Source organism: Rhinolophus sinicus, linkage group LG14 (genome assembly GCF_036562045.2).
Source record: "Rhinolophus sinicus isolate RSC01 linkage group LG14, ASM3656204v1, whole genome shotgun sequence".
Lineage (NCBI taxonomy): Eukaryota > Metazoa > Chordata > Mammalia > Chiroptera > Rhinolophidae > Rhinolophus > Rhinolophus sinicus.
Genome location: NC_133763.1, coordinates 19,174,250 through 19,199,992, shown reverse-complemented (window position 1 = coordinate 19,199,992; position 25,743 = coordinate 19,174,250). Strand labels below are relative to the sequence as shown.

The 25,743-nt window shown below is 38.0% G+C and overlaps 1 protein-coding gene across 3 annotated transcripts in view; it reads right to left on the bottom strand.

Moving 5' to 3' along the window:
• TOX (thymocyte selection associated high mobility group box) overlaps positions 1-25,743 on the bottom strand; it is a 290,964-nt gene that overhangs the window by 8,892 nt on the left and 256,329 nt on the right. For all 3 annotated transcript variants that reach the window (XM_074318657.1, XM_019756956.2, XM_074318658.1), the window contains 3 exons: positions 24,406-24,636; positions 12,932-13,012; positions 219-605 (listed from right to left, as the gene is read on the bottom strand). In XM_074318657.1, coding sequence (XP_074174758.1) covers positions 219-605; positions 12,932-13,012; positions 24,406-24,636 — 699 coding nt within the window. The remainder of the gene's footprint in view (positions 1-218; positions 606-12,931; positions 13,013-24,405; positions 24,637-25,743) is intronic.

Genomic DNA, 25,743 nt, shown 5'->3' with positions numbered 1-25,743 from the left:
AACGGTTATGAAAGCAGCAGCTATCAATTGCTGTGATCATATAATGCTTCTCAAACTCTCCACTTGTAAATTATATTTTTCAGAGAGCAGATACTTGTTGAGTATCTTTAATATACCCTCCATTTAAATAGAAGAGCAGAAAGTACATCTCCCACTCCTTTGCTGGATGAACAGACCACCAGCACTTCTGAAGAGGAGTCCAGAACGCGAGCACATACCTGTTGCATGGTGGGTGAGTGTAAGGCAGACTGGACCTGCATGGGGAGCTGGTTCCCAAGGGGCTGCTGCATGGTGAGTGGCTGGTGTTGCTGCATGTTGAGATGCTGGTGAAGAGGTGGACTGATCTGGAGGGGAGGAGGGGGGGACACGGCCATGTTTGCTATAGAGACAGTCACTGGCATTTGGTTATTCGGCTTGGGGGCTATGCTCCTGGGGAGACTGGGGTGCATGGCAGTTAGGTGAGGATTCATTCCTGGTTGTTGGTGATAGTGGGAACTTAGGTACAGAGCTGAGTGGGCCTGGCTGGGCCCATGGAACACTGACGGCTTTGAAGTGATCAGCTGAGGAGGCTGAGATGTTTTAACATCAACAGGTTCACTGTAGCTCTGTTGAGGAAACAAACAAGAGCAGAGTTAAGAGACTGACACACGTAGTATTGCCTTCTATTAGCAAGATGCTCGGTGAGTTTACTCATGAACTTCCTTGTGAATCAACACCCATTCCTATTTTCTGCTCTCTTATCTAAGAACTCTGCCACTATTATTTGTAAGGTGACTGATGCAAGACTGAGCTTACTCTATCTCTTTTAGGGAATCTAAAACAATCTATGATGACATTTTTTTTCTTTGCCTAAATAACTTGGCGACTTTTCTCATCATCCAAATAAAGAAGAAAAGATCCAGGTGGGATGGATGCCACCGCTGCCCTAACAGGAAATACATGTGTAGCTCACTTTGAAAGTAATTCAGTGTTGGAGTTCTATTGATTATATGTTTAGTCTTTTTTTTAATTTTTAAATATTTTTCCTTTTTGTCTTCTCAAAGAGCTTTGGCCTAGATATTTGCACAAAGAAATCAAAGCTGGTTGATGGAAATGGATATGGAAGCAAAGAGTTCTAAAATACCTTTCTGAAGTCATATAAAACCATATTACTATATCTTCAAAGTAACCATTGAACTCATCTTGATTTTTAAAAAAGTTGGTGATGAATTGTCCGCCATAATGAACTGGATAAAAATAATCTCTCTCAGAAATTTTAAATTCCATCATAAATGAATATAATTTTGCCCTAATTTTTTCATACCTTCATGTGGCCATTTCCTAATAATCTTTTAATTGACTTACAAACGAGGCACATCAGTGAAAGCTGAAAAGAATGAAGAATTAACCCTGACACATTTCTTTTGGGGCATGAACCTACCTCCTACTTTTCTTGAGAGGAAGAGGCTGATAAAACAAATGGTGAAAAGTGAAACCAGCTAGAGAAAGAAAATGCTAAAATGTCCCTCTGGAGAAAAAAGTCACTTTGTCAAAACAAGGTCCTGAGGATGCATATATGCCCTTATTCTGTGACCTCGATGTCATGCTTATTCAGTTTATAAGTCAGAATGAGTTTCCTGTTCCTCTCAGCACTGCAAGGTCTTCCTGAGTTCCTCCTTCTCTGTCAGCAACTGACAGGCACGTCAGGAAAACTGGTTCATCACACATGACGACATGAAACTCAACGTAGGAACATCATGTCACAAGTCAGCCTACAACATTGCTAGCCATGCAACTCATTTTTTCCCAACAATGTAGGAAAATTAAATGAAAACCACAATAGGAATGATGCTGGAGGTATGTGTTGATTCGAGGAGGGTAAGCTGGTTACATGGACACTATCCCATGTTCTCTATAGATAGGACGGAACTGCGATCTGTAAAACTATGTCAAACCATGGAAATCTGGGTTACTATGAGACTGAGTACCCCACGCAGAGTATATAGTCAGGCGTACCCAAAGAATTCAGGCCCCTCCAAGGAATCCTCTCAACCTAATTTTTCTCTGTGTCAGTGCTGATATAGCCATCCAAAAGAGGAATGGACATTCTGACTCTGTCGTCTGTATTATCATTAAAAATGTGAAAAATTGTTCACAAAAATTTTTAAGAGGAGGCTTTAGACCAAAAGAGCTTCATTAAATGTAGTACTCAAAAGCTGCTTTCAATTGAAAAAAATTAAGCCCAATTTTTTTTCCTTCTATTTAAAAATTCTTATTGTTGGTGTGCAGGATAGCGAACAATTCAAGGAAAAGGTCAAACAGGTTAATTCAGTCTGTGTAAACAGTGACTAGTTCTACAGCAGAATAACATGTTCTGTAGTGATATGCCTCAAGTCATTCCATATATGCCAAGAAGATTATGTGTTTATTGTGTGTCTGTGTGTTTAAGTCATCTGGGAAAGTGTTTTTTCACTGTGTTTGCATTCCCTTTTAGTCTACTGCAGAAGGGCGAAATTCATATTTAGTCACAGATTGTGTTACTGTCATACAGGAAAGAAACAATTACACAATGACCAGATAGCTATAAAATCTAATATATGTTAGTACAGCTTTAGTTTTTGCTTTATAGCTGTTTTTAATCCACATAGAAGAAAAATCACTCACATTTCCCATACTATTAAAACTATGAAATACATGTAATTATAAAATGTTTTCATTTTTTAATTTCTGTAGTCAATAATTGCCTCATTATCCAGTGATATGATAGAGAGCAGTAGATATGTAGCCTGAACTTGTATATGCACCTGTGTGTATGTAAACAACTGCACAGAGGTACATATGACATGTTCATACATGATCATATAATCATCCCAGGAATTACAACAATGTAATTAAATAAATATATCTATTTAAATTAAACAAACTTAAAGAAGTACACTTATGCTACACCTAGAATAGAAAGGACTAATCCTAGTGAGTACAGATGCTTAGCAAGCAGCAGGGCTGGCGACATGGGTCGGGAGCCAGTCCTGGCAGGAAGTTCCAGGTACAACACCTGCTTCGCCCCCTGACATACACAGTTTCAAAATTGTTTATATTAAATGGAGTTTGTGGAAAAATAAATGCCTTAAAAAAAACAACCACCCAGGTTCCATGATAAAATATGTGTAGAAACAGCACTGGGCCACATAACATTACGAGGGTGCCTTAGCAGCAGGAGTTCCCAGAATCTTCAGTGTGCTAATGTGTATTATGAATCTACAAGTGAGAACCACAAAGATCTTTTTCTCAATGAACCAGTTCAGGGCAACAGTCTTCGATGGAAAACACTGGTGCAGAAGAATTAATAAATCACACACACATGCACACATACACATTTAAAATGGCAAATAGAACATACATTTCTACTTAAATAGTCATATTTCTTTCCTGAAATAAACTAATTTTTGTTTCAAAATACATATTTCAATTACATACATCAAGGTGTAATATTAAAATAATCCATTGTTTCATGTTTTCTGGAATACTATCCACATAGTGAATTCCATATTTCAGGCGCAGGATGGTGACACAATTTCCTGAAGGAATTAGGAAGTTGGTAGCTTCCCAGTTACAGCATAGAAAGGCTAAGGTACGGATATGTTTTCCTCAATGATGAATTTAAAATAAATAATGAACCAAATTCTCCTGAATTCCACTTTTTAAACAACACCCTGTGGTCCATTATATAGACAGATGTAGAGATAGAAATATAGACTTATAGATACATGGAAAGAGATTACAACCTAATTTGAGATACTTTAGTGTCAACCTTGTAAAAACTCTCTTTTCTCCTGCTAATTAACCTCAAAACATTTTATCTATTCAGCCATTTATTTGTTATTTATTATCTCCAGACTAAAGCACGTAATGGTCAGGAATGCTAAACCTACTTTGAAATAGCAGAAACTTTTAGTCTCTAGAAGGACTATAGGTAAATGAATTGAATAGATTTCTAAAAATAATGATTTAGACAACACTTGAGACATAATTTTTAACATTGAGGGACATAGAATTTTGGGACGTTACTGGTTTCTTCTTTACTTTCCAAAATGTTGAATATGACAAGATAAATAACATGTCTAGCCATGTGAATGTCCATGGCAGGTACTGCAAGAGAGATTCTCTCCCTGTATTCTCTCTTCACAGTCATGTCCTGCATCATCAAATAAATAATCTTTTATTGTGACAGTGACTTGAATCTCTGTTCCCTGCATCTGGCACGGCGCCAAGTACATAGAGAACAAAAACATGTTTGCTGAATGGCTGAGTGACTGTTCCTGAACAATAATACTCCATGCAGCCACAGTTGCCTGTGCTGGGACTCCTGACAAAACATACCATTCCTCTTCCCAGGGGGTGAAGAAAGATCTGAAGTCTCTGAAAACCCACAGAATGTGAGACTGATCTTCTCCGCTCTCTGCTCTGCTCTCAGCATGAGCCACACCCTTCCAGAAGTGATGAGAAATTATAACCATCAGCTCTATCCTTTGATTTGGTACTGAGCCCTTCCTTCCTTCCTGGATCTTGGGTGGGTACAGGGAAGATTCCTATGTGCTACCCATATTTTGAGAATTTGTATCCTTATGTAAAGGTCCACTCATTTACACAGGGAAAAAATCCTGCTTCTACCTCCATTTCTGATTAATTCTGAATCAGACGAAGACAACAGGCCGTCTATTAATTATAGAGCTATTTTATCATTTTGGAGGCTAGGAAGAATAAGTTCATTTTCCATAGCAAAGTGCCATGAATTCAAAATCTGATTGAATGGGAATATGAATAAATCATAAATTTAATTTACTGTCATTTTTGTCCAATTAAACTATGAAAGCAAGGCTACAATTTTGCAAACAACTGTTGTATACGAAGATTTCTATACCTTCCATCCATAAATTAGAATTATTTTCTCATACATCCTAAATAAATTTGTGTCTATTTTTAAACACATCGACCACTTCTCTTTAGTAGTGTGTGCTTTGTGTTGGTCACCTGACAAATATGACTTAGCACTGAATACACACCACTGAAAATCAACCCTGGAATCATGTGAGAAATGTGTTCTTACTATTGGTTTCTGAATAAGTTCTACTTCCTGTTTGATTTCAGACCCCTGATTCCGAAAGATGTTTTCTATAAGAAAATGGGTGTGTGTATGTGGTAAGAGAGACTTTTGGGTCTTCTCAGTAGACTCTTCCACAAGGGTTACAACTGTATAAACCGTAAGATACTTCTTATTAACTAAGTTGTCGATTATCCAAGATAGTTTCGATCCCATTTACTTTGTATAATGAAGGTAGTATTGCAGAGTGTATAAATGCCCCCATTCTGGGATGATAAGTGCTATAAAAATGAAAGATTCACAAAGCAATTGTTATTTGAAATAGCAAAGTATAAACACAAGACATAAAATTCAGTGGAAGCAACAATATAGGGGTTACTGAACCAAATCAGATTAATCGCCCATCTAATTTGACTCTTGTTTTCAGCACTGACCAATACTCGATGCATTGGAAATTAAACAAAATTTATGCTCCGACTCAATTGTGCGTTTACTTCTGAAAGGAAAATCCTTTCTGGTCTTTGCAGGTGATTAACTTACACCCTGAAGCATGAGATTTTATTATCTTTAAATCACAATCTGGGCTTATAGAGCTGCAAATTTTATGTTAACAGTCATAAAATGGTCCATCCCATTTTCAAATTCAGACTCAGTATTTGTCTCAATAGCCTTCCATGGCATGAATTCTAAAAGTACTCCATCCTGTAAGAAGAAATCATTTCTTTTGTTTTGAATTTACTGTACATTAATTGAACTGAGCATTGTGATTCTTTACTATTGGTCATGGCAACAGAGAACTTTTCCAATTTAATTCAATATTGCCCTATACTGCACATTAAAAGCACAGCTTCCATTGTCCTCTGTAAATTTTGGCACGTTAGCTCAAGGTAGAAACAAAATCTCATATCTGATGTGTGACCTTTAAGTCATGAATCTGATTAGCGTTGTTTAACATACCAGAACAGATTCACCCACAGGTTGTCTCCCTCTAGGCTGGTACTTCTGGGAAGCTGTACACTTCTCTCAAGAATGCTGCTTTTACTTGGAATAGTTGGAACGTTCCCTACTGGAATTCTCTTCAGAGCCTGTGGGACACTGTTTTATATATCCTCAGACAACCCTTTGTCTTTTGATGGTGATTTTGATTTTTGGAAACAGCTAATAGTCACTTGAAGCCAAGTCTTGGGTTATATCTGGGTGATGTTTGGGGAGAAGAATGAGGTGTGAAAACAATGTAACAAGATTGATTTTCTAAAGTGGCTCATAAACTTTTCCTGACTACAATTCTAAAAGAGGAGTTTCAAGAATCTTTTGAATCTGGGAGCAATAATAAAATAAGTTTGTAGCTTCCCAAGGTGACTACTTTGAATGCAACACTCATTTTGGGAATATAAATTCTGGTCTATGTGGTAAAATGAAACTAGTTCCAATTGCTTTAAAGTTATACATTGTTCTCAACATAATAATTGAGACCCATGTCTAGGAATTCCTGAGTCTATGGAAAAACTATATAACCTTAAGCTTTACCTAATAGCCCAACCCAAAGTGGTCTTAAATAGCATGTAAAATTGTTCCAGCCAGGAAGCCCTACCCTTCATAATAGCATATATTCTGGGCCCTCAGACTATTCTTAGTCTCTTCTGACTGAAGACTCATAAAGACCATTTCAATTAAGAAACCCGTGTAGATGATTTTTAAAAATATCTAGATCATTTCTTATGAAAGAATGTATCCTGAAGCAAATTTTTCTCACTTGAATGTCACTTTAAAAATTTCTTTGTATCAAAGCACCCTTGCAGACAAATTAAATTTTTCAATCATGCACAAACTTTTCCTAGTTCTTTGCACAACTACCAATAATATTAAACATAAATTAATTATAATAATAAATAGCTGGTATTTATGAAGTGCTTCCTGTGTTCAGGATACCCAATCATGCAGCTTATAAAGAGTTTCTTATTTTATGCTCATGGAAACCCAACGAAGTAGGTCCTATTATCTTCTCTGTTTAACACATGAATAAATTGAGACTGAAAACAGTTGACTAACTTGCACGAAGACACGCAGCCAGTAAGTGGGAAACCTGGAATTTGAACCCAGACCCACTTGCCCCCAGTGCCTGTAGACTTTGCCGCCCTCTGAGACTCTCTCGGTGGATACTGGGGGTACTTTAGAGGTCTCGTGACATGTCCCTATGGAAGCACAGAGGTTGGAGACACCCTAGCAATCTTCTCCAGACCTTATTTATAAACTTTTGCTACCCGCTTTTAAAATTCTCTATGGAAAGAAATTGTTTACCCAAACAATTCAAGAGTTTAGTAATGCCCACTGTTCAGATTAAATTTCTCTAGTTTGAAATGGCATCTCTTTTTTGGTCTAAAGTCAGAGAAAAGGAGCACAAGTAATCACGGTCCCACGTCTACACCCATCATCATAGGCTCGAGCGTGCCTAAGTCTGTGTTTTTCAGGCTTAGTAATTTCAAATTCTCTCCTCTCAGCTACTACCCTCTACCCTTCATCTTTCAGTCACTTGTTTAAATTCTTTTTTTAATTTTTAATTACAGTTGACATAAAATATTATTTTCAGGTATATAGTGTAATGATTAGACATTTATATAACTACAAAGTGATCACCCTGGTAACTCTAGTACCCATCTGACACCATACATAGTTATTACCATATTATTGACTATATTCCCTATGCTGTACTTTACATCTCCATGACTACTTTATAACTGGAAATTCATACTTCTTTTTTTTTATTTAAATGCACCATGTGTTTTTCTTTTAAAGTGACTAGTAGTTTTTTGTTGTTGTTGTTGTTTTTATTTTATTGGGGAAGGGGAACAGGACTTTATTGGGGAACAGTGTGTACTTCCAGGATTTTTTTTTTCCCAAGTCAAGTTGTTGTCCTTTCAGTTTTAATTGTGGAGGGCACAGCTCAGCTCCAGGTCCAGTTACTGTTGCTAGTTGCAGGGGGCACAGCCCACCATCCCTTGCGGGACTCGAGGAGTTGAACCGGCAACCCTGTGGTTGAGAGCCCACTGGCCCATGTGGGAATCCAACCGGCAGCCTTCGGAGTTAGGAGCATGGAGCCTCCAACTGCCTGAGCCACCGGGCCGGCCCCAAATTCATACTTCTTAATCTCTTCAGCTTTTTCACCTATTCCCCCAACCTCCTTCCATCTGGCAACCATCAAAATGTTCTCTGTATCTATGAGTTTGTCTCTGTTTTGTTTGTTCGTATATTTTGTTCTTTAGATTCCATGTATAAGTGAGATCATATGGTATTTGTTTTTCTCTGTCTGACTTATTTCACTCATCATAATTTCAGTTGCTTTCATGACTTTTCCCTCTGAAATCTCTCCAACTTCCCTCTTTGAATCATACTCATAGAGCCCACAACTAAATAAATTATTCCAGGATCTGACCAGTGTTGTGTTTGCAGCACTCTGTGCTCCCTTTCATGCATCCTTCAATTCCCATGTGTTTGCGTAGCAGAGGGTGGCAGGTGGCTGGGTGGGTCTGTCATGGAGCAGGTCTAACACTGGCTGGGTCTGTCACTGGCTCCATGTGACCAAGTGAAGCACCTGCGCAGCTGGAAGCACATGGTACAGAGCCCTGCTTTCTAAACATTCTGTAGGCCCTGGATTCCTCTGATGGTCTCTCACCGGCCTCTGGTGGTGGGGGGCTGGGAAGGTGAGAGTGGGCAGCCTTCTACCACCAGTCTCATTTAAGCCAGGGCAGCTTTACTTTTAGCTGTCTAATGTGTAAGAGCTGGCATAGAATTTTATTGGGGAGAATAAGAGGTTGTAGTTCTAAAGATGTAAATATTTGACAACCACTCAGGATAGAAAAAACCAACCTATAAGCTCTGGAACAAGACAATGAGGAGTCTGGGTCCTCACTGCCACTGCCAGTCTCTCCTGACTGCGGACAAGTCATTTACTCTCTCTGTCTAGAGACTGTCTAGAAAATGGAGCTAAATCTTACTTTGTAGGATGCTGAGTAGGAATATATGTATAATGCCTAGCACTGTTGTGTGACATGTGGGAACTACTCCATACCAAGATACTATTTGTATTTGTGTTCTTATTGGTAAAAATTTAGGGTCCTGCTAAGAATGTGTCTGTATTGTCACTTTGAAGTATGATGGTTAGAATATTCATTTGCCACAAGTGAGCTTTTTAATTTGTGGTAGATTTCTATTTTATTCAGGCTTGTAGTCATGTTAATGAATTTGCTGGATTAGCTGGAATATAGTCAATTTAAACTAAAACATAATATAAAATACTGAAAGGAGAGGAACATTGTTAATCCTGCGACTTAGTTTCATAGGTGGAGCCCGTGTTCACTGGCTGTTTCTATTTTTGATTATGTTCCGTAAGAAGCAGCTAATTTTAGACTATAGTTGCAGACCTTTCAAGTGTCATGAAACATTTTCCTTTGATCTGCTGTATTCATCTGTTCTGCTCTCAGCACCTAGCCCTGTGCCCGACACGCAACAGGTGTCCTACAGCCCTGAGCAGGATGCAAAGTACGGCCTGGAGTAGAAGCAGCGAGAAGCAGCAGACTCGACGTGTCTGTAGATTAGCGAGGGCAGAGCTATTGGCCTAGGAATGCACAGCCTTATTTTGTGAAACGAATGCCTTTGCATAGATAGAAAATAAGTACCAAAATATGTCACGTTGGAGGAGTAAATCAATGTTGCCAGCAAGAACTTAGGGAAATGGACATGGTGCTTTGGCCAAGAGAGTATTTCATTGACCTTCTAAGCGACCTTAGAAGAGAGTGTCAATGCTCTGCCATGACTTGTGGGGCAGAGGTTGTTTTAAAGAAGCGGGGCTCGCACACTCTACAGTCCCTGAGTGGCAGGTGCATCCCAGCAGAGGGACTGAGAGTGGCACAGGTCAGCTTCGGCCCGGGGCACTGGTAACCTATGTGATACATTTCCTCTGTAGTGAAATGTTGATAATCAAGCCAACTTAGACGGAGAAGGTGTGGGGACTGAAGGAACTCATTCACATAAAGTGATCTTTTAAAAACCTACATCCGATCACGCCATCCCCTCCTGAAATGCAATCAGTGGCTTCCCTTTGTACTGGGAATAAACCCCAGCTCCTTGCAATGTCGTGCAAGTCCTTCATGATTTGACCCCTGCCCGTCTTCCCAGCTTTATTTCAAACCATGCTTCCTCGGTTCACTCAGCTCCAGCCACATTGCCCTCTTCTCAGTTAAGGAGACATTTTTGTCCCCCAGGTCATTGCACTTGCTTCGGTATTGCCTGATTGGCTCTGTGTCCTGCAAATTCCCATCCTTCTTTGGTGCTCAACTCCAGTGTTACCTCTTCAAAGAGGACAGTGCAGTCCACCCTATCAGATCCCTCGCTTTGTGTCCTTCAGAATGCTTAGATTCTCGAAGGTCTCAGTCATTTATTAGTTTCTGTTTTCACTATTGGTCTCCTGGATGAAAGGGAAAGCGCTCTAAGTGCAGGGGATGCGCCTGTCTGTTCTTCACTGTGTCCTCTGAGCCCGACACAGTGCTTGGCACAGAACAAACACCTAGGGATGTCTACCGAATGAATACGTGAGCAAGTGAATGGGAAACATTGGAGTTTGGCTGGTGCACTGTGGTTACCTGAAATTGTAACTCTTATTATCACCATGCAGTATTTTAGGATTGCACCTTTAGATCTCTGAGTATAGGGAAATAGTTTACAACATACTGAAAAAAGTATAACAGAAAAACTGTATGTGTAAATATGAATGGTTATTACTTTTGTTGTCATAATTTAAAATGGAAAACAAATGGTTTCTTTGATTTCATTTATATGTGGGATTAAAAAAACAATTGCATAAACAAAACAAAATAAAACAGAAACAGATCCATAGATAAAGGGAACAAGTTGATGGTTGCCAAAGGGGAAGGGAATGAGGGGTGGGTGAAAAAGAGAAAGAGAAAGAAAAAAAGAAAGAAAAGAAAGGAAGGAAGGAAGGAAGGAAGGAAAGAAGGAAGGAAGGAAAGAAAAACCAAGTACTGTACATGTCAGAACAGACACACAAGAAAAAAAAAATGGAAAAGAAATGGATTTTTACACATTTCCACGTATAATGGGAGGGTAGGCTGGTAAGTTTTCTGTATGTGCATGCAGGGCTATACTGCAAATATCCACTCACGTACAACATCAGAGGGATATTGTATCTTTCTAACCTGGGGAGGGTGTTTGTAACTTTTCTTCAGTTTGTATATACACAATAGATAGTTGTACAAAAATAGACATTCAACAGTTCCAGCAAAATTCCTACTGCCAAAGAGAAGAAAACCGTCAGAGTAAGCTATAAAAAAAGTGCTTGGTTTTTTAAATGTAGAAATGGCAATCCGCGGCATTTATACAAATTGCTGTATACTGAGGGTTGCAACTCTGAGAGTGAATAGTAAGAAAAGTTGCAGCTAAGAGCAAATCTGAAGACACTTGGTTTGAAAGTAAAGGCTTAGTCAGTATTATGGCATTCTGGCAATCTGCATAGCATTAACCAGAACTCTTTGTATTGGGATTGAACCTTTATGTACTGATTTTCTCATATGTAAAATGCTTTGACTAAAACTCTATTTAAAATGCTCAAAAAGAAATTTATCTTGGATGAAATCTTATTCATTTTTTTTTAAATTCCCCCTCACATTTTGGGCATATTAATCTGAATAATAGCAATGTGACTATTGCCCAATAGCTGGATGGGTCTAATATTTTGTAGCTTTTTTTTTTTTTGCTATAATTTTACACACATTCTATGGATTCTATAAATGTACAGAAATGTGAGATGGTATCTACAGAAAATATAAATAGCTTTAAAAGGAGTTAGATAAATTAGAAAGTGGGAGATCCATAATGAGCTAGTATAGGAGAGCTAGAAATTTTAAGGTTGAATAATAAATATTAAGTATTCCCACCATGTCATACCTTAGCAGTGGAACATAAAGTTGCATTAGACCACGAGCATACTGAAATTTCCTATGCAGTTGCATTTTTGTATTCTTTTTGTGCATCAGTATATTCAGTATATATTTTCCACTATGAAACTAGTGTATATAATTACTTTGGAGTTGTTAGAAGGGCAATGGATATTTGTGGATAAAAGAGAGAGTATTCTTAGTGGGTGGATGGAATGAAGTCCAGAGCTCCAAGTCACACTGAGCCAAGTAACAGCCAGATTTGGACTTGAGATGACATAGTGTCAAGAGCTTATACATTCAGCTCTGTCTCTCTGAGGTTACCTCCCTGAGAAATCTGTAAAGATAAATATATCTTTAACAACTTGAGACCAGTCACCTCTTGAATATTTACAACAGAAAGGACTAGTGTTTAAGATACTCTAAAGCATTACATATTTTAAAATTGTGTTTTCATTTTCAACTGCATAATGCAATTTTTGGAGGGAGGTAAGGAGGCAGGTTTATATCCTAATGATGCTCTAATGAGGCTAGAATTTGCTAGTTGGCATCTCCTTAGCCAAGGTGAATGGGATAGGGTGTGGGGGAGGAGGCAATTGAAGAGTGGGATATGGAGAAATAGAAAGTTGGCTCAGGATTAAGAATGAGCTGTGATGAATCCACAAAACCAATAATCCACAGGTATATAATATTTCACATAAGGCCCAGAGGACACTGCTTCAGTCTTTTAGGTATGAGCAAATATTTCCATAACATAGAACATTGTTTAGGATTTACTTTTTCTTTTTTCAACAAAGGAGATTGTGCTGAAATGCTAAAGTGATCTTTTATGCTTTCAAATGACCATCATAGTCTGCAATAAGACGGCCACAATCTGTCACAATACCACACAATTGCATGTTACCTTGGATACAAGGCTGGCTCTGTATGCAGCTAGTTGCTTCAGGTACTCCTTTTTTGCAGCCTCCGTTTTCTTTTTATAGACCTGTAACAACAAAGAATCTTAAATTAGAAAGTACATCTACTTTTGTTTCCAGAGAGGTATAATGCAGAATGATAGTTGCATGTAAGTATTCTTGTTGTGCGCACACACACACACACACACACACACTTACACACACAAATATAATATCTTCCTGAAGATCGACTCTTACTGAAACAGATTTTTTGGAGTGTTTTTTTTTTTTTTCTTTCTTTCTTTTTTTTTAGGGGGGGAGCAGCTCACAGTGGCCCAAGCAGGGATCGAACAGGCAACCGTGGTGCTACCAGCGCGACGCTCTAACCAACAGAGGCAACCAGCCACCCCTGAACGGCCAGCCCTGAAACAGAATTTTTTAAAAGAAGTATGGGAATAGGCTAGATGAGAAGAAGATTAACAATAGTAAGATTCCCATTCTACATAAAACATATGAAAGGATTTATCTGTTTACTTTGAGAATGGACATAGTTGGCTTGGAAAGATAGTATTGACGGAGGCTCCCAGGGAAAACACACAGGAGTAAAGAAACCATTCACATTTATATAAAGGGCAGATGATACTACAGTACATTCAAATTCTGGTATATATGTTCCATGCTAAATATCAAAACAAAGATGAAACTCAAAGATAAACAATTATGTTCAATAAGTAAATCAAAGGAGTGGTCATGCAGTTGGCAGGTTCATCACTATTTTAAAATTTTCCGCCTTGAAGTTCTTTCTTCAAAGTCTCAGGAATTGGCAATGGCAGTAAAAGATACATTTGGGAGCGGGATGGGGCCCCTGAATGGCTGAAGGCTGCATGCATGCCAAGCCTTGCAGCCTGCTCTGGTCATGTCCTTTCCAACGAAAACACTGGATGACATGGATCTGTGGACACCTCATTGTGAAAAGGTAAAAATGTTCTAAAATGAATTTCAGTTTACAGAAGTTTTCATTTTTCAGAGGGAATCATCTTGAAAATAAAAGTAAAATCATTCTAAATTGAGCAAAAGTACTGAAAAATGACTTGCTGCTATGCTAAAGGTCACATCAATAAGTTAAACAGAAAGGAGTCATTAGAGTTGAAAATGAAAGATTAGCAAAGTGAACACACATGTTTGTCTGCTACCATTATGTTGATTCTTTCAAGCCTTTAGAGTCTTTTTTTGATAATCTTTCAAAATCAGTCTTAAAGAATAAAATATTTTTTCACCATTTACTGTGTAATGCAAGTGTGTTTTCATCAACACCACTATTTTAAATTTCCCACATCTTGAATTTTACAGCAGGGAATGAGGCTTGGCTAATATTGTATAATACTGAGCTCAAAAACAGACACAGATCAGTACTGAAAAGTGGCTTTGGAATTAGTCAGAATAGTTCAATATAAATTATGTCTAAAGACCAACTATCTGCCAACGTCGGCAGCAGAGGTCAATTTATGGTTTCTACTGCTGAAGGTAGCTTGCTGAGCCCTGTCCCCAGCTGTGAAATTCAAGATGAGAGAAGTATTATTTACTCATGAATATTTTAATTACAGCAGAACATTTTACTTAAGGTAAACAAATGACTAACCTTGTCAACCAAATTATAAAAGACCCTATGAAATGAGTGTGCTAATTGTTCTCCCCTTTTAGGGAGGGCTTCAGTCTAGACTTTTATATTTAGCATTTTGATATAATGAAAGGCAATTATAATAAGGCAATTAAGAAGTCACACAATATTATCATATAATCATTGCACCACCTTTACTAAATATGAAACTAAAGAAACTTAAAGGTTTTTGTTTATGTTTTTGTAAAAGCCCATACATCCTTTGCTTTAAGTACAAGAGTATTCTAAATTTACTGACCCTTTTATTGAAAGTCAAATTCAGATTCTTTTTTGGAAATTCGCCCGTGAAAACAAATAAATGCTAGCATACAGCAAATGCCTTTGAATAATATGATTCATGTATATTATATGCCTTGGTTCTGCCACTGTCAGAAACATCGAGCTCTCCTGCTTTTTATTGATTTGTTTTTTTCTTGAGAGATTTCTGTTTCTAGCTTTCCCTTCAACCGCTTCTCTAAGACATAATTTATAATTAATGACATTATAAACTGGCAATGTTTACATTTACTTTTAATACCTTAAAAATATTTCAAGAGGATTTTTCTCCCACACAGTAATCCTATTCAGGACTCTGAAGCAAATATTTAGTAAATACTGTATATCTTTGATGGTAGTATGTATTTGTATGCTCCAAGCACTTCTATTGTGTTTTTATTAACATGCTACTCCAAGTGATCCCCCAGGCAGTTAACTCGGTGGAGTTCGCTTACCTTCCAAAGGTAAATATAACGCTCTTTGGTCCACAGCATTGCCCAAAGCATCACTTTCTAAGTAGCAGCAGATAAGACAGTGTTACCAGATGGCCTGATTGTAGTATCTACCATCTTTCTTGCATTTGGTTTCCACTGGAACAGCAAGTGTCACTACGGGGCTATCACTTTGTTGAGCTCCCGGGAGTTAATATCGCACTAAGTGTTAACTTTCCTCAAATTTGTTGACTAACAACCACAAAAGAAAGGTAGCTAACAATGTATTTCAGGCTGAATATGTGCCCCCTGGTTTTACTCGGGGATCGATGCTGTTACGGAATGCCTGACTAGCATTCAGAATGCCCTGTTTTCTATAAATGGCTCCCTATTGGCTATCGATGATTGGCTACGTGGGATCATTCTACAAGTGCCTAAATACCACTTTAAAAAAGGATAAACTCATCACGTTACATTATGTGGATTGATGGATCCACTCTTTCCTTAATAGCTGCAGATTTTCAGAGGGAGGATTCAAAGGGCAGTAATTTCAGGAGGTCTATTTCTGTCTTTGTGTTTAAAGGGGTAGCCCAGATTGGAATTAAAATCTGAGGCAGTTTCTCCAACAGTAATTTGGGACCTCCACCTTTGAGAACTACCTAATGGTTCCAATATTATACACCCTGTATGTCTATCTGATGTTACCTTCTTAAATTTTACAAGGATGCTTTTTTAAAAACTCTATGTTTGTTGGAAATGCCTAAAGAGAGACCTCAAATGCATGAGAGAATGGTAAAAATATGTAAGAATTCCACATATAAATGAAATAGAGGAAATTCTTACTTTACAACAGATATTTAAAAATCACCAGTAAAAAGTTCCTCAAAAATGTTTCAAAGCTTCTATTCATGGATGGAGAAAGTCTTCTACTTGCAGAAACCAAAGATGATGCTGACTGCTTTTGGCAATGAGCATCCCATGGCAATGATCAAGGAGGATGGGTCTGATTTATGTCAAAGTTAAGTTTGGGAAAGAAACAGTCTCTCTCTCAGGGAAAGACAAATATTTTAAAGATATGTGATTCATACAGTAAATATTAGTACTCAGTTGAGCTACAAAATGGCTTCCAAATGGTCTACAGCTGTTTGAAATAAAGTGCAAAGTTGGCCAGATGGGGATTTAAAAATCATAATACATCATTTATCATTTTCCCCAGCTCATCCAAACACTTTTGAATTTATCCTGTCCTAACTTACTTATATGCTGTGGTTTGTTATTCTAAGAAAGCTACCATATCCTATCTAAGGATTGCATCTCAGTGGTTAAACTAAAACATATATAATGGCTAAACTAAAACATACGTAGAGAGACATCAAATAGCAATTCTACAGAATCCATATCCTGTTCGTGTAATCTAGTGATTTACTGAATCATTTTTGAAATGCTCTAAATACCAGCATGTACACATGTTTTTTATAAGCTAATAATCCCTAATTGAAATCAGCAGTTCAATATCTATGAATATAATAAACTCAAATAAAAAAATTCTAATACAATCTGTCATTTTACTCTTTCACTTTCTGCTCTTTCCCCAAACAAACCATTCAATTCATACAAAAAAGCAAACTTTTATAAATACCATTTAATTCCTTCTTCCTTCCTTCTTTTCTGCTCAGGCCCTTAGTTAGTCTCTAGTCATAGTTTATTTCAACCAAGCCTTTACAGTAATAATAAGAAAAAATATATAAGTCTTCCAATTCTAGATGCTATTCAAACACTATTTAAAAAAAGCGAAAAGACATTTTGGTGGTGGGGGGGAGGGGGCTGACTTCAAATGTAGTTTTCTTTTCCCACTACAAGTTCATATTTATAGAAAATGCTTAGAAATACAGTTAGGTATAAGGAATAACAATTTAACAATTCCCTGCCATATCATTTAGAAATTAATGTTTGCAACTTCTTTCAATGCTGTTATTATTTAGAACTGTGAGAGAAAGTGCATCTATATTTTATATAGAACTTGTTCCTGAAATGCAGTTAAATTTCCATCTTGTGTAACTTGCTCAGCATTTTCTTAAACATTCCAGAACTCAAAGGACTATAAAAAGTAGTATTCAGAGGACTGAAAATATTATAGAATGTGAGAAAAATCTTATTGATTTTTTTCAGGGACAATCTGAATCCATCTAAAAGGCCTATACAATAATGGTGTGTATTTTTTCTGGAATGGTAGGTATCAGAAGGAAGCTCCTTGTCTGAAAAATGGGTACAAAATATATTTGTTCATTTATTAAATGAGGATGACTGGGGCAAGTGTGATGTTATCCAATTACAGTTACAAATAATGAGTGTCTAATAGGTGCCCTCTGTGGTGTGAGGCCCTAAAGATATAGAATTAAAAAAGGCATTAAAAATATGCCTCTGTTAGGTGTATTTTTTTTATGTTCAGCACTTTATATATATTGTGTAATTCTTCCAACAAGAATGTTGCAATGGTACTGATTGTCCCACTTTACAGATAAGAAAACACAAACTAGACTGGGTAGTTTTTTACACAGTATCTTACAGCAAGCATGGCAGACCATGGTGTGAATCAAATTGATCAAAGTTCCACTTTTGTTTACCCAATGGCTCCTCCTAGCCGAGAACTTCCTAGGTGCCTCTCTCAGACATACAATGCAGGGGCCTGCTCTCTTTTGTTTGTAGCTGAAGCCCTCGCATACAGGGCAGTGCATGGTACATAGTAGGTGCTCAGGAAATATTAGTGATTGAGGATATGGTCCCTAGTCTCAGATTTTTCCTTCTGTGAGTCAGTATAAGCATAAATGCTCATGAGAAAGTACTAAATTGCATTTTCTACATTAAAATAAACATCAATAGAAATAGAGGATTTGATACACAGATATACAAGACAACCACCTCAAACATTTTTTACCAATGATACATAAAGCACAACTGACTTGAATGAATATTTTGTTTAATTGTCTCCCTACCAATGTCATGGAAAACTTTTTTTTTTTATTCTAATTTTATTTTTTTAATTTATAATTTTTTTTTTATCATGGAAACTTTCAAGTGAAATGTCTGCTCCCACTGTTTATGAGCATAGGATATTTCTATATGTGTACTACATGTGTTTATCTCTGCATGCAGTAATCTCTATTATGTACCAACCATTATATGTGTATACACACCTGCATTTTAGAAATAAATATGATCAACATTCTATGTTATCATTTGTCATGCAGGGTCTCTAGTCCTGCTCTCTGCTCAAGAACGCAGGATATAGTGAGGCCAAAAAGGAACACCAACAGAACCACAAATAGGGGGCTCATACCACTATATTCTCACTGGTGGCTGGATTGGAGACACAGGAAGCAGGCTCCACACGATGCGCAATCCGCCCTCCGCTTCTGTGCCAATCAACCAACCAACTCTCTTGCCAGCGTAGCCACGGCAGTTATATTAGTGGCTAATGGCTAACCGGTTGCAGCTGATGGCTAACTAGTTACAGCTGATGGCCATCTACTATTCGAGCCAGCACCTTTCCATGTGAGGCCGAGAGCCTGGAAACTACTCTTTGGGATTCTGTCCCTACATCATTCTAATTGCTCAGTTTCAAATTTTTATGAATATAAACTTTTCTTTCATTTTACAGTTTATAAAATGAACAACTGTTTTACATACCCTTTTTTCCTAGTTTTAAAAAAACTCAGAAAATGCATGCTGTTTATAAGGAAATAGCCAAGATAAACATATGTGTGAATGTTATAGTGCAACAGGATCTTAGTTAACCTTAAGTATTATTGACATAAAATCCAAATTTTATCATAAGCTAACGGAGGAAAAGAAAAACCCTAGCAGCATTTATGTAGTGGGTGTTTGAGCACCAATGAGGAGTAAATGATTTGATTCCGTGGGCTCAGAGGATTTGTCAGCTGCCTCATAAGTATAATTCTGGCTCTTCATATCCCTGCTGCTTCTAATTTAGCAGGACAGGCTCATAATTGAAGCAAATTAACTATTTACACTTGCCACTTCTACCAGGGGAAGAGGACACAGCAGCGGGAAAGAATGAGTAGGAAATTACATTCTTCCCACTTGTGTCAGATCTCCCCTTATATAAACACATTAACAGTAATTTCATGAGGCGTCAAACATAGGAATAAATACTGAGGGATAAAATAATGAGGTGTTGCTATTGAGCTCAACTGCTATGGCTAATACCCTTGGATATGAATTATGCATCCTGAAAGAAGGCGTATGTTACTGTATTCAAACACTTTCCCTGCAAGTGATATCTGCTCATTAGGCTTGGATCTCGAGGTAAATCTACTCTCCTCTTCCCTCCACAACATGGCTAGCATTTACAAAAATACACTCTGTGGGCCCCCGTGGGCTGTGGTTTCTCCTGACTACACCAAATTCTGAACAGGCCTTCCACTCCATTTTTAGCCTAACAGCATGTTTATTTAGTTCTTTGGCTGGAGCTTTAAAGCCATTTAATGAAATGTAAACAAGAACATTTTGTTTGTAATTTGCTAAACGTATTACAGCCCAACTGTGTCTCCAATTAGAAACTTAAGGTTCATTTAGTAATTTACATCTGGTTCTGATTTAAGGTGACTTTCCTTTTCCACTTAAGAGCTGACTTTCCGTGGCTAGAAAGGACCCAAGACCCTTGATAGCTATTTGGATCAATCCCTTCTGCTTTAAAGCTGGACACAGTCTGTAATTCAGTAGGGCTGGATTTGTTCTCTATTGTCACTGTGGACCCAGATCCTAGCTTCGATGACCAGAATCAGAGAATTCAGAAATACTGGGGATAGACAGGAAATTTAGCTGGAACCTCATAAAAAAGGTGTTGAGGATTACTGAACCTCCGAGGAGTACTAATATAAAGGGCGTGATATTGTTACGTTATTTTTCTCTCTCTGTAGGTTCTAGTCAGTGAAAGATAAGTAGAAAAGACCAACATGACAACGATACTTATGTTTTATTTCCTTTTCTCCATCTGGTGCCTTTTAAACAACTTAGTATGCTTCTGAAATGGGCTCTCCATTGTCTTACGATTCATTAGCAGTTAAAACCTCCGGTTGGAATCCCAAACACAATTCCAGATTCAGCACCATTTCCCAAAGTATTAAAATGGAGAGATCTCTGATATGTGAAGTTTGTTCAGTGGCTTTGATAGGAATGATGCATAAGGGAGGCTTTGTGTTCCTGGAGGATTTTTATCGCTTCCTGCAGCTTCCTTTTGATTGTTCTTCTTTGAGAGAGTCTTCACAGAAACCAAAGTACATATAGTTTCTCACACACCATAGATTCTGAAAATAAAGATCTGCCCTTCTGCAGTGACTTCTTATTCTCACCTATACTCCACAATGAGGAACCACGTGATATAAACATACAGCAGCTGTATTAGTCATGTTACCTCTGGCTGGTAAGAAAACATCCGATTGTAATCTCACTAATAGCTACTTTTCCTTAAATAATATTGTAATTTTTGGAGCCCTCAATAAGTCATCAATAATTTTGTCCATGTTTCCCAGTTTGTGTTTATCTTTGTAGCTGTTCGTAATTGTGGGCTGTTATGACAACAGGAGTTTTGAACAATTGTGATGCATGAAACCCTAGCCTTCGACTCAAACCAGCTGCGCCCACAGTGCCAATTGCATCACGTGCGGCTGTTCTGTAACACGCACATTTGCCCTAAATTTTGAAGTTTCGTGGTCTGCCTCTAATCTGCTCTAGCACCATTCCTTTAAAAATACATAGCAGTATGTGTGTACCCCAATTTGAATATTAAATGAGAATAAAATACAATTAATTTAAGTTTGAGACAGATAATTCCTTATGTTGGCACAATGAGTCAACATAAAAGGAAAGAACAGGTGGTAAGACTCCATAATAACACTTTGGGATATTTTGCTGAAATTCTCTTGGTGCCCAAATGTGCACTCCAGGCGGGCATGCTCCCTTTGCGGGCAGTTCTTGCGGGCAATTCGAGAAGGACGGCCGCGTGGCCGCAGAGCGGAGCTCCTCCCATGCAATGCGCTCCCTTGGGTAAGCACAGCATCTGATGTCATACGTTGGACCTGCTGTCTGCTTGTCCCTGGGATGGAGCTGCGTCCTATGTGTGTCATAAACCATACTTTTTTTTTTTTTTAACAAATGGATTTTGATTATGAAATTGCTTTATAATACCCAATGAGTTCTGGAGGGTCAACTACTATAGAACTTCATCCTTTATGAAGCAAATTCTCTAGAAAACCCCCAACTATTTTCATTAAGAGAGAGCCCATAGGTAGACTCATTACAAGTTACTTATTAAACTGGGAATATAATTCAGAAGACAAAGAGGAAAACATTTTGTCATTGCATATATGCAATTAAAAAAATCTTAAATATTACATCACAGTTGTGATCATATCTCCATGAGAAAGACTCAGCCCCAACTCTGAAAGACAGAGTGGGAAAATGGGAATAATACCCTTTTTAACAAGACAATTGAGAATAGTGAATCTCATATTCTTTAGGTCTGTAAATACCTTATATGGCAAAATAAAAAGAAAGAATGTGGAATATTATCTTTATGTTCCCCTCTGGCTATCATAAAAATAAAAGGCCTTATTATAATAGAATTAGTAGGAAGAGCCTGCAGATTTATATTTGCTGCCTTGAGGAACTACCTAAATTCATCATAAGAACATCATACTTTTCCACCATAAACATGGGTTCAAGTACTGACTTTTTATGTTGATATTGTAGAGGACCAACCATGGGCTAGGGAAGGCCTTTGTAGACCTCCACCCTTTAAAACCACTGTTCTTCAAACCACGTGAGTTCCTCTAGTGAATGTGGGAAATAATTAGGAAAAGGTACCTGGGGTCAGGAAGATAAGTAAGGAAAAGTCAGATGGCTAGTAGTACAGGCAAGTGATGCTTCTTGCAATAAAACTTTTGACATAGAAGCTAAGGGAGCACAGGTGAGGCTTGGAACAACGCTCCCAGCTCAGCTGCTCAGTATGGGTTGGGGGAGAGAGGCTGAGATGCAGACGGGAACTGTGTATGTCCTCTGATGAGCAGGAGTTGCTGCACACAAACCCGAAGGATGCAGTCACTTTCTGGACATCTCTGGGAAATCGCATCTCACAGAGCAAGAGAGTTGATAGCATCGAAGCCTGGTGCCTATCTAAGAATACACACAGCGATTATCCAGGCAGAGAGGTATGCCCTGGAGTATGACACCATGGGTCAAGCAGGGAGGCATCACAGTCACAAAATCCAGAGAAGAGGGGTGGGGTTGGGATTCCTGGTGTGCCCTGAGTTTTGCATTCAGCAATGCTCTACTGGGTGGAGGAATGATGTCACTGTCCAGTTTCACTCTGAATGGCCAACCTCAGTTGGGAACCACACCTCAGGTTTGGGTCTATGAGAGCAAATTGATCTGAGTTAGGATTGAAACCCGTTCAAAAATCCTGAAACAACTATGGTATGTTAGGTTTTCAACAGAATCACAAAACACAGTATCAACTCCTCTCTTAATGGTGAGGTGGCTATTTAATTGAGTGCTCAGAGAAGGTTTCAGGGACAGGTTTTGCATCCATGAAGATGACTTGTGACATAGTGCTCCACGTGGTGGGCCTGTGCTTTCCTAGGAAGCCATTTCCTGGGGCTGGCAATCTTGAAAAGGGCGAAATAAAGACACATAGAGATTTCTAATTGTCAAAGACAGCTTTGGCTTACAGAAAAAGGGGGTTGGAAAGAAGGGGGTGGGCAGGTTCCATGTTTCTTTAGCAACTGGTTTTTATCATTACAACTATAATTGATTTTGTAGAGTTCTGTGAGAAATGAAATGTAAGTTGAATGGTAAGTTCTAATCATAGTAATTCTCTGTACCAGCCATGTAATCTTAGACAGATCATTCAACATAATGGGGACTCTTGTCTTGTTTTCTGCTATATCCCCAGTGTCTAGAACAGTGCCTGAGGCACACAGTAAAGGCTCAACAAATATTTGTTGAATGAATAAGCAAATGAATTTAACTATCTGGTCCCATTTCATAATCTGCAAAATTTGGATAGCAGTAGCTACAAGTATTGAGCAGAACAAATGAGATAAATCATGTGAAAGTGTTCTTAAAAGTATAAAACACTCTATACATTATAGATGTTTATCTATATTCAAACCTACAGGTACTTCTGGATGTATATAGTTTGAGATTTTCTGTTCTTTACATACTGCCCTGGGCCTGATAAGGAGAGGTAAAAGTTTCAAATATGAAACTAATACATCATTAATGTAATTCAGTATTCTGCTGCAGCTAAAGTTACATCTACATAATCATTTCAATGATACATTAATGATAATACTTATGTAACTTGCTCTTTGTGACAATGAAATTCTAGATGGTGACAGTGGCAATCTAGTCCCTGGTTTAGAAAGATCTTCGTACTGAATTCTTGCTCTCTCTCCATCCTCCGTAAGACATTCTGGTCTCCTTAAGCCCGTTTGGGCTGAGATGCAAAAGTGTCATGTGTGGCTGTCCCTAAGAATGGTCCTGTCACATCACGGTAATCAGCAAGAGAAGGAAATAAGCAGGCATCTGGTCTCATTTAACACAGCGCAGAATATGGTGTGTGTGGGATTGAATAACAGCCTGGTAGTCTTTAGGGAATGGCTAAGGGCAGAAATCCTTAAATTTGAGGTTCATTTAGCGAAGAGCAAAGAGGGTTTTGGTGACAAAAGAGTAAATAGTAAGTGCTGAAGAGAGGTGTGGACAGTTTTCAAAATACTTTTAGTATTTTTTTAGCCTTTATGATTACATTGCCAACATTAAGGCATGATGTAATCCTGGCTGGGATATGTAAAAGTCCTTCCAAAAGTAACTACGTATACAATCTCTGAAACAAAAGAACTACCATGCTATTTATAGAGGAGCAATAAAGGGGTATACAATTCTCTGACAGTCTCTTGAAGCCTGGTTCTGATGGGGTTCATTCTCAGCTTTAGTTCCAATATTTGAAGAATGCACCCAAAGTCCTCACAAGTCATTTCTTTACAGTGTAAACAATCAAATCATGGTGATTCCAACTCCATTTTGCATCTTTTCTTACCTGTTTTTGTTCTTCTCCTAAACCATCCCACATTGAAGCCACAATTTTAGAGACTTCACCGAAGGTAGCATTTGGATTTTGGCCCTTGATGGCGGCCTGAGTATCACGAAAGAACAACGCATAGGCAGACACAGGCTTCTGGGGCTCATTGGGGTCCTTCTTCTTCTTCTTTTTAGGGGTTTTCGGTTTTTTCCCCATGTCAGAGGCAGGCCGCTTCTCTCCGCCATTGATCTGAAATAAAAATAAAATCGGAATTATATATGAACTAAGAAAATTTGGGGAAAAATCATATTGTTGTTCTCCTTTGAGACTTACACAGATACACTCATCCATACACATCACACAAACACAGACATTCCAACGGGACACTTGGTTTTGCTGTGGTTGCTGGTTTTCAGATAAAACTTCACATTTCACATAGTTGTCAAATTCATCCCTCTTCTGTCTAACTTACATAGCTTTCAAATAATATCATTAACTCCTTATAATATTATTACACTATTAAATATTATCCCTTAACTCTCTTTACTTTTTGGTTTTCTCATTTGGGAAGCTGAATGTCAAGCAGCATTGTCACTGTGACAGCTGCAAATTCCTTTAGCAGTAACCCTACTGTATGAACAATCTAACTTGCTTTTTTCCGGGAAGTTTATCCTTTTCTTCCCAATTATTTTAAAATGAAATTTATTGGGGTGACAGTGGTTAGTAAAATTATACAGGTTTCAAGTGTACATTTCTATAATACATCATCTATATATCACATTTTGTGTTCATCACACAGAGCCAGTTCTCCTTCCATCACCATATTCTTCTACCATCTCCTCTCTCCTCGCCCCACCCCCTACACTCTGGTAACCACTAAACTAGTGTCTGTGTCTATGAGTTTTTGTTTGTTTATTTGTTTCCTTGTTTCTTTGTTGCTTTCGTTTTTATATCCCAAGTATGAGTGAGGTCATATGGTTTTGGACTTTTTCTGTGTGACTTATTTCAATTAGCGTTTTTTAAACCATGGTGGGCAACATGTCCAATAAATAAAGTTGAATGGCTTTTGATGTTGCACTTAGGTCCACAGAATGCTTCTGGGAAAACCCAGCAATGCTCATGGTATAGAGAATGGCATAATCTGGACCCTGGATCCGTGCTGTCCAATGGAGCGCTATACATGATGGTAAAGTTCAATAATCTGTACAGTTCTAGGATGGTAGCCACGAGCCACATGTAACCAGTGAGCATGTGAAATGCAGCTAACATGAAAACAACAGTTTACATTTTATTTAATTTTAATTGCTTCAAATTTAAATAGCTACATGTAGCTAGTGGCTCCCATATTGGCAAAAA